Source organism: Bos grunniens, chromosome 11, assembly GCF_055505025.1.
Source record: "Bos grunniens cultivar Pamir isolate PY7600 chromosome 11, Bosgru_T2T1.0, whole genome shotgun sequence".
NCBI lineage: Eukaryota > Metazoa > Chordata > Mammalia > Artiodactyla > Bovidae > Bos > Bos grunniens.
The window spans coordinates 102519363-102534040 of NC_141175.1; the positions used below are offsets into that span (position 1 = coordinate 102519363).

General features: G+C 41.1%; 1 protein-coding gene across 12 annotated transcripts in view; it reads left to right on the forward strand.

Annotated features, from left to right (window-relative positions):
• The window catches only part of AFF3 (ALF transcription elongation factor 3), a 632195-nt gene that overhangs the window by 308179 nt on the left and 309338 nt on the right, over window positions 1-14678 (forward strand). For 11 of the 12 annotated variants that reach the window (XM_086327945.1, XM_086327946.1, XM_086327947.1 and 8 more), the window contains one exon: window positions 12144-12191. In XM_086327945.1, coding sequence (XP_086184071.1) covers window positions 12144-12191 — 48 coding nt within the window. Of the gene's footprint in view, window positions 1-5977; window positions 6245-12143; window positions 12192-14678 lie in introns of those variants that run through there. The other variant, XM_086327956.1, reaches the window with a different exon arrangement.

The following is a 14678-nucleotide window of genomic DNA, read 5'->3' on the forward strand; positions in this document are numbered from 1 at the left end:
AGCGCTGTTTTTCTCCTTTCAGCTTATCACTCCATGGGGTTTTGTGACCCAGTGAGGGAATGAAGATGGAGAGTCTGTCCTCTCATTGGGCCCCTCAGAGGCCTTAGACTAGGGATGGTGAACAGTCCGGCTCTCCTGCCCGCATTGTAGGCGCACAGGAGCTGATGTGCCTCTCGTCTTCTGCAGTTGCCCAGCGAGGGTCACCAGAAGATGGCTTTCTTTGTCTGGTCATATTTCACATGGAAATCCAGTGGTCATCAGGCACTGCCAGGGGTCTTCTGAGACCTGCCCTGGTGGAGGAAAGGGAAAACGTTTTTGGACTCATATCCAGGTTCAGCCCCAGGCACCGCTGGTTCCCCAGGCCAGTGGACTCACTCTGCCTTACCCTGTGACACACACAGGTTTTGAAGTAACTGAGCATTTTATGGCAGTGGAAGGGAAAAGATAAAACCTACTGTGACTGTTAGGTTGCAATAGCCTGCAAATATGTTCCAAGATGAACAGTAAAACTACATCAGCAGACTCAAATATGAAAATGCTGGGACTTTCCTGGTGGCCCAGTGGCTAAGACTCCAGGATTCCAATGCAGGGTTCCATCCCTGGCCAGGGAACTAGATCCCACATGGCACAACTCAGACCCAGCACAGCCAGATAAATAAATAATAAAATTAAAATATAATAAAAATTTTTTAAAGGATGGCTTAACAGAAAGAATGAAAATGCTGTTAAATATGCATAAATGAAAAAAAAAAAGAAGAAAATCTTTAAGTATAGCATTGTAGGGTGCCTCCCAGGTGGCTCAGTGGTAAAGAATCTGCCTGCCAAACAGGAGACATGGGTTCGATCCCTGGGTTGTGAAGATCCCCTGGAGAAGGGAATGGCAACCCACTCCAGTATTCTTGCCTGGAGAATCCCATGGACAGAGTAGCATGGCGGGCTACCGTCCATGGGGTTACAAAGAGTCAGACACAACTTAGTGCCTAAACAGCAGGAGCATGGCATTGTAGATAGATTTACAGAATAGAATTTAAGGATAGAAAACTTCGTAGTATTAAAAAGTTCTCACCAGCCAATCAAAATGCATACTGATCTCTTACTCATGTTCTCCAAGGTTACCTGCTTCCACCTGGCAGGTAAATCTTCTCCTCTATCCCAGCTGATTTCAACTGGATATCTTAATTCAGCACATATTTATAGCATATCTCCTCCAAGGGCATACATAGAAAGAGTTTATGTTAAGTGTACGCACAGGATGAACCCTGTTCTGAGGGCCAGATGACATGAAACCTTTTTGGAAAAGTGAAATGAAAATGAAGAGAAAAACTCATGAAGGACTTTAATATATTACACATTATTGACCAGAGACGTATCAATCCATTCTTTTTTTTTTTTTTTTTTGATCAATCCATTCTTAAAGAGTGATACAATTAACAACGCCTTGCAACATTGTTAAAGCTTAAAATGGATGAAAGGTTCATTATACAACTATGATTGTCATTATCATTTACATTTTGCTCCATTCGATTTTTGTTCCAACCTTGTGTGTATTATAAACACAAGTTTATTACTGTAAAAATTTCAAAGATGATGCATTGCAAGATTTTGAGTGAAGAAGAATGTTTCAGTGAATTTATGCAGATACTTTGTCTGGCTATCCAAGCAACATATGTACTAGTGTCTCAGAAGATGATCGTTCTTCAGAATATAGTTCTGATTCAGATGATGTAAGTATTAGACCACCAAAAAGACAAAAAACCTTAGTGATTGATTCTGGTATGGAAAGTCAAAATGAAACTCACCATGCTGGAGAAGACTTTGTGGGTGCATCAGGTGTAACTATTGAATGTGATGACTGGCAAACCATTAATGAAGTAACAGAATTAATTTTTGACTGGCCAGAATACAAATTGCCGGCCACAGGTGTCACGTTTCTGCAAAATTCCCCTGGTCTGTAATGAGTTAAGAGTTGTTTGTGAATCTCTATTTCTCTTAGCAAAATGTTAGGTAAAATTAATAGACTGTGTCACATAGAATTTTGCCAAATACTTAGCCCCACTTTTACCATTTCCAATAGTCATTTCATTTCAGGGCTAAAAGAGAATTGATTATCCGTCTTACCACGGGACACAAATCAGAGCAGCCCTAAATCTCCTTAATCGGTTAATTTCTTCAGGCCCTCTGGATTACTCTCTCCATCTTATAGGCTTCTGTGTTCAGAATTTCATGATTAGAAACGAAAACCATGTTCTCACTGTACACAGTAATCAAATGTTTTTTCTTGTACATTTCATTCCATTATTTAAGGGGGAAAAAAGGATAGATTATAGGACTGCCCTATTAGTAAGCCTTCTGCTACCTACAAATAACATGTGTTATTAGATTACAATTGACCCTTGAACATTCCAGAATTCACTTACTGCTATCTCTGCCTCTGAAACAAATGAATTGATGAATGAATCACCCAAGGACAGGAAACAGTGGGGATAGAATCAGGACTCGGCTCTGGGTTCTTTGAATTCCACATCTTGTGATCTCTCTCCAAACACACACTTTCGCCTACCTTTAGCTCACTTAAAGATATGTAAAATGAAAACACAGTTATTATATTTATTGGAAAAAATAGGCCGGTAGATGGTTCAAACCCATGTTATTCAGCAGTCAACAATATATAGATGGAATGCTGGATGAGAGTCAGGATTAAAAAGGAAATGGTGCATTTAGAAGTCCCACTGAAGAATGCCTGACATGGGAGGGTTAAATACCTTCAGCCTTGTCACTCTTACCTGAGCCTGTGTGGTCTTCCTCTCACTAAAAGTAGTGACCACACAGTTGTAGATGAGAAAAGACAGAGCAAAGAACAGTCCTGAAGTGGTCTTGTCAGTTTCAGGCTACAGGCGGGACTCGCGTGTGCATTATTCCTGTGTATGAATTCTGTACCCAGTTATGACAGGACAGTGTGGAGGCTGGCCCTGGTAGACAGCACAGGGCTCTGTACTGAGACATGGCCCCCTGGAAGAGCACTCAATATCAATTAGTGATCAGGATGTAAAGCCACTGTCTCTGGTTTTAATCTCTTTGTGCCATCAGTAGAGATTTGACAAGGTCAGTGCAGTGACAGACCACTTAACTTCCTGGAAACCAAATGCATTTTTAACTACAAGCGCTCATTGAGATCACTAATTCTCATTATAAAAATAGCAACATGATTGAAAGATCTTGTCCTATGGCTGGGAATCGGACTGAAAAAATCGATTATTAACTCTTTAACAACATTGCCTGTTAATAGAAGGCTAATACTTGTTCCCTAATTTACAGATACAAATGTGGAGATTAGGGAAGCCAAATGACTTGTTAATGATTTCTCTATTAATGGGTATATGCTTAATTTTAATAAAGTATATAAATGTTGCTATTTTAAGAGTTTGTCTTTAAGGTAATTCTGTGTTTTTTTTTTTTTTAATTTCATTAAAGTGAAGACATTGTAATATAGATGACCAATCATACTAAAGTGTAAGACTTTAATTTTTTAATAGTCTTTTAAATTTTTTTGTACATTGGCCATTTATTATTCATTCAACAAACATCTTCAAGTGCTTACTCTGTTGTGCCAAGAACTCTGCCAGAAACTGGTCATAAACACATAAATGAGAGATGACATATCCACCATAAAATCTACTAATACAAGTAAATGACACTCGACAACATTTTTCTCATTTTGTTCTTTTCAATTCAGGATGGTATTTATTACTATACTAAAATCATAAAAAGTTAGCATGAAGCGGAGTGAGAAGAAACTGCTTAATGGGTGCAGTGTTTCACTTTGGGATGATGAAAACATTTGAAACTAAATAGGGTGACTATGACTCACAACACTGTGAATATATAAAAGGCCACTAAATTGTACACTTTAAAAATGGTTGGTTTTCTGTTACATGACATTCACCTCCTTTTTTTTTTTTTTTTAGATAATACAGTTTGCAGTTTCTCCTAATTAATACATTTATTTAGCTTTGTATTGTATGATAGAGTTGGAAGGTGTTGGAGAAGCTAGGAGCGGTCTCTTTCAGGCATTTCGTCTTTCAGTCGAATTCTCAAGATTTTTTCTTACAGATCTTCAACATGTCTTGTTAAGGTTATTCCGCATTTATTTTTCTTGATAGTGTGGGTGGGATCTTTTTCATATTTTTTAAGTGTGTATTGCTGCTGCACAGAAGAGCTATTGAGCTTTGACGGTTAATAGCCAACCACTTTGAAACCTCCCTTTAAAATAATAGTAACAGTGGACTCTTTTGGACTTTTCTAGATATATGATCAAAGAATCTTCTGAGGTCAGGAAAAAAGCCCGAGATGATCACAGTTCTGCGTGTTTTCCCTAGTGATACGTTACTTTAAAGCGGCCCTAGGATTGTACTATTTTTGCATTCCTGGGACAGAGCCCATTAAGTTTCCACTAATTCTTAAAATATTTTATTGAATCATATTTACAAATAATCCCTTAAGGATTTTACACGGATTTTCGGAGGAGGATTGATTTATTTTCTTATGTGAGGTCTTCATACTAATTTAATAAAATAAATCACATAGCTTTCCATTACCTTCTACTTTGGAAGAATAAACATGTGGAAATTAGTTCTTCCTTGAAAGTTTAAAGCCCTTCACTTTAAAACTATTTGGCTTAAAGCCTTACTTGAAGATAATTTTTAATTTAATCTGCATTCTCAGATTTATAGGCCTAATCTCATTTTTCTTTATTTCTTATATCAGCTTTTTTCCCAGAAAGTTACCAGCTTCATCAAACTTTATTATTATTATTTTCTATATTAATGTTAACATCAGTGCTTTCTTATGATTACAAGCCCTTCCATATATTTTATCCCCTTCTTATAACACATTATGTTTATTTGGACTTTTTTTATTGAACAGATTTTTAAGTGACTTTCTATTATTGTTTTGAGTAATGTGTTTTTAAGAAATTATATTTTTGCTTTATAAATTATGACTTTTGTTTTATAAATATTTCATTGGTTTTCTCTATTTGTTAGTTTCCTTTTGTATGTCTCCTTGATTTTAAATTTTTAATTGATTGCTTAGCACATACATTTTATTTTAAAAAAGAATGAAAGCTTTTAGTGTATGAATTTAGCTCTAATAATATCCCATTATTTTGCTTTGCCATATTATAATTTTATTTTCCTGTAAATGTGAAGATTTATTTATAGTTGTGTGGTGTTTGTTTTATTCCAAGAATTCTAGGAGATTTTTATGTCTACTGTTTTAATTCATAGCTTAATTGTTTTGGTAACTTGTTACTATAGAGTCTGGACTATAAAACAACTGCTTTTCGGAATTTTCTGATGCACTTTTGTAGCTCACCGTGTGATCACTTCAGTAGCTGTCTCACGTATACTTGAAGCATTGGGGTTTCCTCATGACTGTCTAGGTTCATTATATCTCTCAGTTTAGCCTTGTTTAATTTTATTCTCAAATTCTCCATCCCCCTTATATGGTTGAGGTCTTCTTTTTGGTATCCTTTGTCTATTAGGAAAAGCAGAAGTGGATTAGAGACATCCAACCTTAAGAACTCTATTTTCTTTTTCTTGGCATGCCTGATTTTGATGCTCTTTCTTCTTTTTCTTGACACACCTTATTTGATGCTCTATTTTTTCCTCATTCTGTGTTGTGCCCTCCAATTCAGTGTTTTTCTTATGAACTGTCCTTTAGTTGAAAATAATACTGCTACCATCTGCTGCCATTTTGTTTTTATTCTTGAGATACAGCTTTCTCTTTTTATTGTTCTGTGTTTTCTTTTTCCCCTCCATGTGTCAATGTCTCAGTGATGGTGGTGACAGTAGTTCTGAGAGGAAGAGGGGGGTGTGAGCAGCAGAAAAAGAGGGAACAGATCTGCTGAGCACACACGGGAAATCAGGAGGGACATGCGAGAGCGATGAGGCCGGCCTGCCCGGGGGCTGGGAGCAGAGGGCAGCCTGAAAGGGGAGGTGCTAGGTCTCATGTAAAACCTGCTGAGGAGAGCACGGCTGGCTGACTCCTGGCCTCAGGTTTGTCCTCGGATGAGACTGGCCAGGGATACAGTCAGAGGAAGGGGCTTCACGTGGATGTGGGAACCTGAACACCCCTGAAGCCAAGCTCAGATCCTCAGTCACTGCTTTTGGTGGCATTGACGAGACACCTCCTTTCTTTGTATCTCAGTTTCCCTCTGAATCAAGTTTGATTAGTCTTCTACAAGGTATGTAGAATAGTCAAATTCATAGTCAGAAGGTACATTGTTAGATGCCAAGCGGAGCTGGTGTTTAACGGAGACAGAGTTACATTTTAGGAAGGTGAAGAATTCAGGAGGTGTATGGGGGTGAGAGTTGCGTAGCTGTGAATGTACTCAGTGCCACTGAACTGTACAGTTAAATGTGGTTAAAATAGTAGGTTTTATATTATGTGACTTTTATCACCATTAAAAAAACATTAACAAAATAAAATATATGCAAAATGATGCTCTGAAAAAAATAGTAAGACATTTAAGAATACTTTTGTAGAAGTTTTTAAGACTCTGCATGTGACAAACAGGTCCTGAGTGAGGACCTTTTGAGTGCTTGCAGACAGAGGTACTGTGACTTTAAAACAGTGTTATTTCAGAATGAAAGTTCCTCCTTCCATGCGTCTGATGAAGAGTTAAACTATTTTTGAAAATAGGATGCGTACAGCTTCACTCCTCCGTAGTGAAATGCCATTTCCCACTGATTGGCTCCAGCCTTTTCTCCTTAAGCGCGGCTTGCTTCTTCCAGGCCTGTGTGCCTGGCATGGTAATTAGGGGCTTAGGCTCTCGGAAATAGGATGCTCCTGGATATTGCTGAAGCGCTCCTTACCCGCAGCTCCGCTCTCACGTTGTGCTGACAGTGTGTGGTGTGTATTTCCAAGCAGGAAAGATTTGAGGAAAGCAGTTCTGTGAAAAAGGAACGTGATCGACAACACTGTCGAGAAGAAGAATCAGCTGGGGTTGCTCGCTTTTAATTGAAGTTTAGTTGGAGGTTCAGTGAGGTGAGGCTGTTATGACAGATTTCAAAATGTAATGATAGGGAAATGGCGTGGGTTCATCAAAGTCAGAGTAAATAGGGAGCGACAGCTCAGCAACCCAGTGTGAAGCAACAGCTCCAAACCCTCACAAAATACAGAGTAATTCAAATTTTCATTGTGCAGCCCTCCTTCTCAGGGGGTACCTTTCCAAGGAAAGCAATGACTTTATTGCGAAAAATGTAAACAAAAATTTGGAGATGTAAATTACATGCATGTTTTAATCTTGTTCATAAACACTGAAAGTTTTAAAAATGTAAGTATAATCAAAATGTACAACTGCAGCTGAAACCATATTTGAGAAAGACTTTGAGAAAGAAAGCAGGTAAAAGGCCCCCCGATCTCCCTAACCCCCACGCCTAACCCATTCCAACCCTACATACCCATCCCCTTTGTAGATTTGGAAAAGGTGAAGTAGAATTCTGTCCTCCAGTTTCTGAGGGCACAAATTCTTGTCTCTGATATGTTAATGTCACAGAAGAAATAAATGGTTGTATTAACTCTTTTTCTCCACTTCCTCTCCTGTCTCTTCCACTTTTGATTTATCCATGTGATGTTTGAGGTTAATGAGTAAGATCCAGAGTGACTAAGAACTGGATAATTTGCAGCGTGGGAAGAAAGGAGGAAATTTACCTAAATACTGTCCAGATTCTTTCATTTCTATTCAGTAAGCATGACAGTGACCTCAAGTTGAGCCAGTTCTAGTGGTTGAGCTTGGAGAGATTGCATGAGGTAGTAAAATTCACTGAGCCGGTGTTGAACAGGTGTGTGTAGGTTCTACCTTGACTGTCCCTTGCTGCCAAAAATGATTTTGGACAAGACTCTCTACTTCTTTGGGTCACAGTTTCTTCATCTGTTGAAGTCATCCAATTGGGTAAAATGAGCACTAAGGTTCCCTCCGTTTCAAACCGTCTACAATATTGTGCCTCATGGATCCACGCCAAACAACATAGGATCTGAGAAATTCGAACTCGATGTGGTGCCTTCCTTTGGGAACCCCCAGAGTCAGAGATGTTCCGGAAAAAGCCCAAAGTGTTCCTTGCCAAAGCCCCTCAGCCCTGTAATTTAAAGGTAGGACTCCCTGAGACTGTTGTGGAAGGCCTGTGTTCTGGCCTCATTCCCAGCACCTTCTCAGCTGGGTGAGGGGCCCTCCCAGGAAGGAAGGACCTGATGTCTGGCCAGACCCTCAGAGCTCACGGTTAGAGTTCCCACTGAGATGACCGAATGTAATAACCCTACGTCCTTCATCTACATTGACAAGGGAAGTGTTTAACAAGGCCTCTATGCTGTTTCCCTCTCCAAGTGTTCTATTTTCAGAGAAGGTAGTGGAAACATAGGATCATGAGGTGAGATACTAAGAGGAACCTGTCATCGACATAAATCACTTCAAATGAAATTGAAGTGTGGTATTCAGGGTAAGCTTAACTTTAAGGAACCAAACATATAAAGAGTTTTTGTAATAAGTTGTGTGCCTGGGTGAGTCCACCCGGAGAGTGTGAAGTCACGTTTTCCTTGGCTGTTTGTTTTTAAGGTGGAAAATAACAAATACATTGAGAATTTAGGGTTGGAATTTAGAAGTGGGATAAGAGGAGTGGTTGATGGGTCCGAAGATACGTTTTCCAATTCACCCATTCATTCTCACCTGAACTCCAAAAGAGATCATTGTTCAAAGGACCACTGAAGCCTTTGTAATGGTTGCCTCTGGCTGCCCTGAAAAGAACATAGGGTTTGAGTCAGTTTCAGAAAGAACTCTCTGATCTAATTTGACTGAAGTATCAGGATGGTGACATTTCCAGAGCAGTCCTGGGATAAGGCCCTGGAAATGGAAGTTGTGGGATGTAGTCAATGTGTTTTGCCAAAATAGAACTTTTGAGAAAACAGAAGGGATGAATATAGGAAAGAGGAATGAGATATTAGTGAAAGCATTGGGTCTTCTAACCTTATCTTGATATTTAACACTGCTTTTTACAGGGATAGACATGTAGATTATGTTAATGCTCTGTTACCAACAGTTGTGCTTTACACATTTTGTTGTTGATCTCTTAATGATGAGACTAGAAAGGAACCATGTATACCAAGATAGTGTTCCTATCTTAACTAAAATAGTGTTCCTATTTTAACTAAAACTTAGCAAATAATTTGTAAGGAAATAAACATCACCTAAAAGTTATCAAACTATTGGATTAAAGTCCTAAATATAAAAACGAAAACTGTAAGACTCTTGGAAGAACACATAGGTAAATCTTCATAACCTTGGATTTGGCTATAGTTTCTTAGAAATAACCTCAACAGAGAAGCAATAAAGAAAAAAAATAGGTAAATTGGACTTCATCAAAATTAAAAATTTTGTGCATCCATGCACATTATGAAGAGAGTAAAAATACAACCCACAGAATGGGTGAAAACATATGCAAATCTTATATCTGATAAGGGTCTTTATCCAAAATATATCAAGAACTCTACAACCAAACAATAAAAAAACAACCCAATGAAAAACTGGGAAAAAGCCATTTCTCCAAAGATACACAACGGCCAATGTTCACATGAAAACATGTTCAACATCTTTAATCCTTAGGAAAATACATATTAAAACATCAATAAGTTACCATTTCAACCCAGTAGAATGGCTATTATCCAAAACAAAACCAGAAAATTGCAAGTGTTTGGTAAAGATGTGGAAAAATTAGAACCTCCACACACTGCTGGTAGGAGTGCAAAATGTCATAGCTGTTATGGAAAACACTGTGGCAGCTCCTCAGAAAGCTAAGCATAGAATGGCCATATGACCCACCAACTCAACTCCTATGTCTATAACCCAAAAGAAGCGAAAACAGGCATTCAACCAAAAACTTGTGCATAGATGTTTATAGAAGTGCTATCACAGTAGTCAAAGTAGAAAAACCAAAATGTCCATCAGCTGATGAATAGATAAATTAAACGTGATAATATTCAAATATAGTGGAATATTATTTAGCCACAAAAAGGAATGAAGTACTGACATAAGCTACAACGTGAACCTTGAAAACATTATTCTAAGTGAAACACACCACCCAGACACAAAAGGTCACGTAATGCAGAATTCATTTATATGAAATATCTAGAATAGAAAAATCTATAGTGAGAGAAAGTAAAAAGATTAGTGGTTACCAGGGGCTGGGGAGAGGGGGAATGAAGAGTTCCTGCTTAAGGGGCCTGGGGCTTCCATTCAGGGTGACAGAAATGTTCTACAATTAGACGTGACATTGTGAATGCATTTAAAGCCAGTAAAGGCCTTATATACTTAAAATGGTTAAAGTCATTTATTTTATGTTTATTTTACCTTACCACAATTTTTAAAAAAAAAAAGTGTGCAAGCTGTAGAAAACTCCTAGAAACCATGCTGATGAAATACCTTTGCCAAACAAGTGAGCTCAGGTTTGAGAATGGATATAGCACAGCCTTTGGGATTGGGGAAAACATCTGGAAGACAAAACGTACACAGCTGAGGATTAGGAGTCCTGTTTCCTGGTCCAGGCCCTGCTGTTCTGTGGCCTGAGGGCAAGTCATGTAAACCTTCTGCGCCTCAGTTGGGAGCCTTGGACAAATCTTCCATATCTGGGTTGGAAAAATCTCAATCATGTATAGGCCCTTTTCAAGCCTCACATACGTTCATACAGCCATGCTCCTTACCTAGCGTGAAGTGTGGAATATTTCTGATAAAATACTCCACCACCAGGAAGAGAAAGTAGGGGGCACACAGGGAGGTCTGGGATTTGAAGGTGCACTCTTTGGTGGAAAGTCCTCAAGTGGGTTGTGGTCAGCGTCCCCATTCCTGGGAACGGCAGGAAGTAGGTTCATTCACGCCTTCCTGACAGACACCCGTTCACTGCACATGCTTAAGGCTGTGTGACACACGTGCTGAAGGACGCAGAGCCCCCAGGTGGGTGGGGTATGTGTGTCCTGGAGGGAGGAGAGATCTTTCCAGAGTCGGTCCGTGAATCACCATCATGGTGAGCACACTGAAGAGGAGTAAGTGCTGAGTAAACTACCATCCTGGTGAGTGAGTGCCCTGGAGAAGAAGTAAATGCTGCGTGGCTGAATATTCCAGGGCCAGGGATGCTACTCTGAGCAAGTCACGGCTGACCTGCCCTCTGAAGGATGACTTGGAACAAACGAGGAAAACCAGCAATATGCAAGTCAGCATTCGTCGGGGAGAGAGGACCATGAGAAGGAAAGAGAACAGGGTGGGCTTGGGAAAGACATTGTGAAGAAAGCCTCATTCTGGGAGGTCACGCCGAGTGCTGGTCAATGTCACTGAATCAAAGGCCAGAAAAGTGTCTCACTGAGACCACAGCTGGCACTTCTACCGCAAATGCTGCTTTGTGGTAGAAGCACAAAACGTCCCCACAAAACCACCTCCCGTGCTCTGGGAGTGTGTTACCAGCAGGGACCACACAGCATCTCTGAAACTTAAAATGGTCCCCAGAGTCGGCCGTGACCTGACGTCCCCATTCCTTGGAGCCTGTACCGCGCCTTCAGCACAGGGCAGTGTGGGTGACATGACACCCAGCCTACCCTTGGAGGATGTGTCTCCTTTGGGTTTTTCAGGTTTCAGCCCATTACCCTGTAAATCTATGCTCCGGGGGTGATACAACTACCAGAGTCGTGCTTGGCCTTTGGCAGGGCCCTTGCACGTATCCAGTGGGTGGACTAGATGCACCTTGGCGGTAGAGGCCACCTTTCCTTCCACACTTTGATGGAGCCCCAGGTGCATGGAGCTCACACCTGCCAGTTGTGTGCTCTGCCCCTAAGGAGGCTGCCCTGCTTAGAGTTGACGTGGCTGGAGGATCCAATGCTGCAATTCTGGGGCGTGTGTGACGCTCCGGCCGCCCTGTCTGTGGTGCAGCAGCTGGGGAAGGGGGTGGTCTCAGCCATGATGGGTGCTGTCCCATTAAGGAAGTGAGTTCATCTGTACGTCCCCTGTGAGGCATGGCACCCTGTCCAAACTCTATTCAGTGCCATCTCTTCATTGTAACCATAAGACTGTTCTATCAGGCTTAATGTTTTTTACCCTTTGCTTGCAGGAGAGTCGATCTGGAGAAACCAACAGCTGTGTTGAAGAAATCATTCGGGTAAGGATATTCTTTTGAAAATTTTACCAGTTGGTTGATGTAGGTTTTAAACAGAAGGAGGTGTGCGGCTGGAGTGTCAGAGTGAGCCCGGTGTTCGTGTGCTGTTTGATCTTTACCCAAGTTGCCTAAATAAGACTTTACAAAACCATGCTTCCTTTAGAAACCTAGGAGCTACACCTCCATCTGGCCCCTTTGCACAGGCTGAGGTGACGCTGTATGAAGGGGGTCAGCTGGAAGATACAGCAGCAGAGTTGAGATGAAAAATATGGCCGTGTTCACATTCGGGTGCCCCCATTCATCTCCCTACTATTTAAAAGCATCTTTTAATAGTCCATGCTTCCCAGTCAGGCAGGGGTTGCCTGGTTATTTTTTTCCCAAACTTAATTAGAATCAGAAGCACTTGACAAAGAGGTAATGCTCAGTGCTGAAGATTTATTTCTATATTGTTACGCACGTTATTATTTTGCCTGGTCCTCTCAGTAAGCCTGTGCTTTTCATCATCATCATCTCACATGCACACCTGTGAACTAGTTTCACGCACAGATTCACTTAGGCTGGGCTGTTCTGCCATGTTAGTGTTCTCCTGAGTATTCAGACTTAGAATCAGGATGTCCTCTTCAACCTATATTTTTTCTTCACTCATATTTTTTCATTGGAATAACCTAATAATTTATGGCTCTCAGAAAGCTGATATTACACTGGGCAAAACACCAGGGTAAATCAGACCAGATGGTGTGGCAATTCCCTATAAAGAAAAAATAACTTTATGTTAATATATTTTTAATGTTTGGACACCTTACAGACTTTTTCTTGAATTGCTTTGTGAGCTACAATAACACAATTATTTGGTTCAAAATTTTACGTTGACTGTCAAATCATTTTCAGAGGTAGAATATTTTTTATTCTTCCTGGAAAGCATTATGTCACAAATCTCTTCACTGTAGAATTGATGAAAATAATTAATTGAAGTTTGGTTTGTGGAGTTTGTAATGATTTCTGGTTTTGTGGCAGAGGTTTACAGAGAAAACAGTTGTCAGAAGTGTGTGGCAGCTTCATTCCTGGCATTTAAGTATATGCTGAATAAAATACATATTGTACTTTAAGTCTAAATTCTCTTTCCTGGGGCCTTGTTTCAGGCTAAATGCAAATCGTGTGAAATGCTAATGTACTTGTCCTGTTTTTCTCTCTCAACATACTTTCATGTTTTGGGTCCCAGTATTCGGTTTTTGGGAGAAGGCAATGGCAACCCACTCCAGTGTTCTTGCCTGGAGAATCCCAGGGACAGGGGAGCCTGGTGGGCTGCCGTCCCTGGGATCACACAGAGTCAGACACAACTGAAGCAGCAGCAGCAGCGTTCAGTGTTTAAGCCATCCTCCTTCAATTGGTTTTGGCGTCTGTCTGAAAAGTGAGAAGACCACAACACACCGGTCCTCTTTTTGGCTTCACTGTGTTAAAAATCCTGCCCCTTCTGACCCTTTCTTGTCTTTTCTGAGGATTTGGAAGAGCTCCGTCATTTGACCTTTCTGTTCTACACTCCAAGCAAGGCTTGGCGTTCATAAAGAGCTTGAGTAGTTCTCATACCAGAAGGATATGTGTTAGACAATGCAAAAATCACTTAAAACTGGATGCTGCAGTCAAGTGTTTAAACCATCATATGTTTTTTTTCTTAAGAGCTTATTTGAAGTTCCCAGCCTCGCCTCACTCCTGTCTCCCTACAATGCTGACCCCTAACCCATCATACCACGGGTGCCTTCCCTGCCCACCTCAGGTCAGGTGTGGAGCAAGAGGGAAAGCCAGGACCCATGAGATAATTGATTTATGCACATGTGTAGGGTCAAGGGTGGGGGACGCTGCCTTCACTGGAAGGCCTCGAGGAACAGCCGGCGAGGAGAGTGTGTAGACTGGGAGGTGCTGGTGGTGCTGGCGCTGTCGTGGGAGCCTTTTCCTGTCCCTCACCTGGCAGCCTAAGGTGTCAGCAGTGGCCGTTGGTACTTCGGGAGCTCCTAGAGGAGCATGCGGGTATTCCCAGTTTTGCCTGGAGTGTTTTCCTGGCTGTCACCTGCCTCTCACAGCAGGAATCCCCAGGATCTCTTGGCCTCTTCTAAGCATCTCCTCCCCTGCAGACACACGCACAGGGCTCCTTCTCAGGTACAGCTTGCTGGGTCGGTTGTGTGTCCGTCACGTATCAGTGTCCTTCTCACGTGGTGGCCCCAGTGTCTAGACTTTAGAATTCACGATCTTGTGGGATGAATGAATAAACGAGTGAGTGAGTGAAAGAATACTCTAAAGGAGAATGGTGAGCAGCAGTGTGCGGCTCACAGGCGGATTCCCTTCGCTGTAAATCATGGACAAGATGCATTGGCTGGGACTTCCCTGGTGATCCAGTGGTTAAGACTCCGAGCTTCCAGAGCAGGGGGTACGGGTCCCATCCCTGGTCAGGGAACTAAGGTTCCATGTGCTGTATGCCCCGTACCCTAAAGAAAGAGG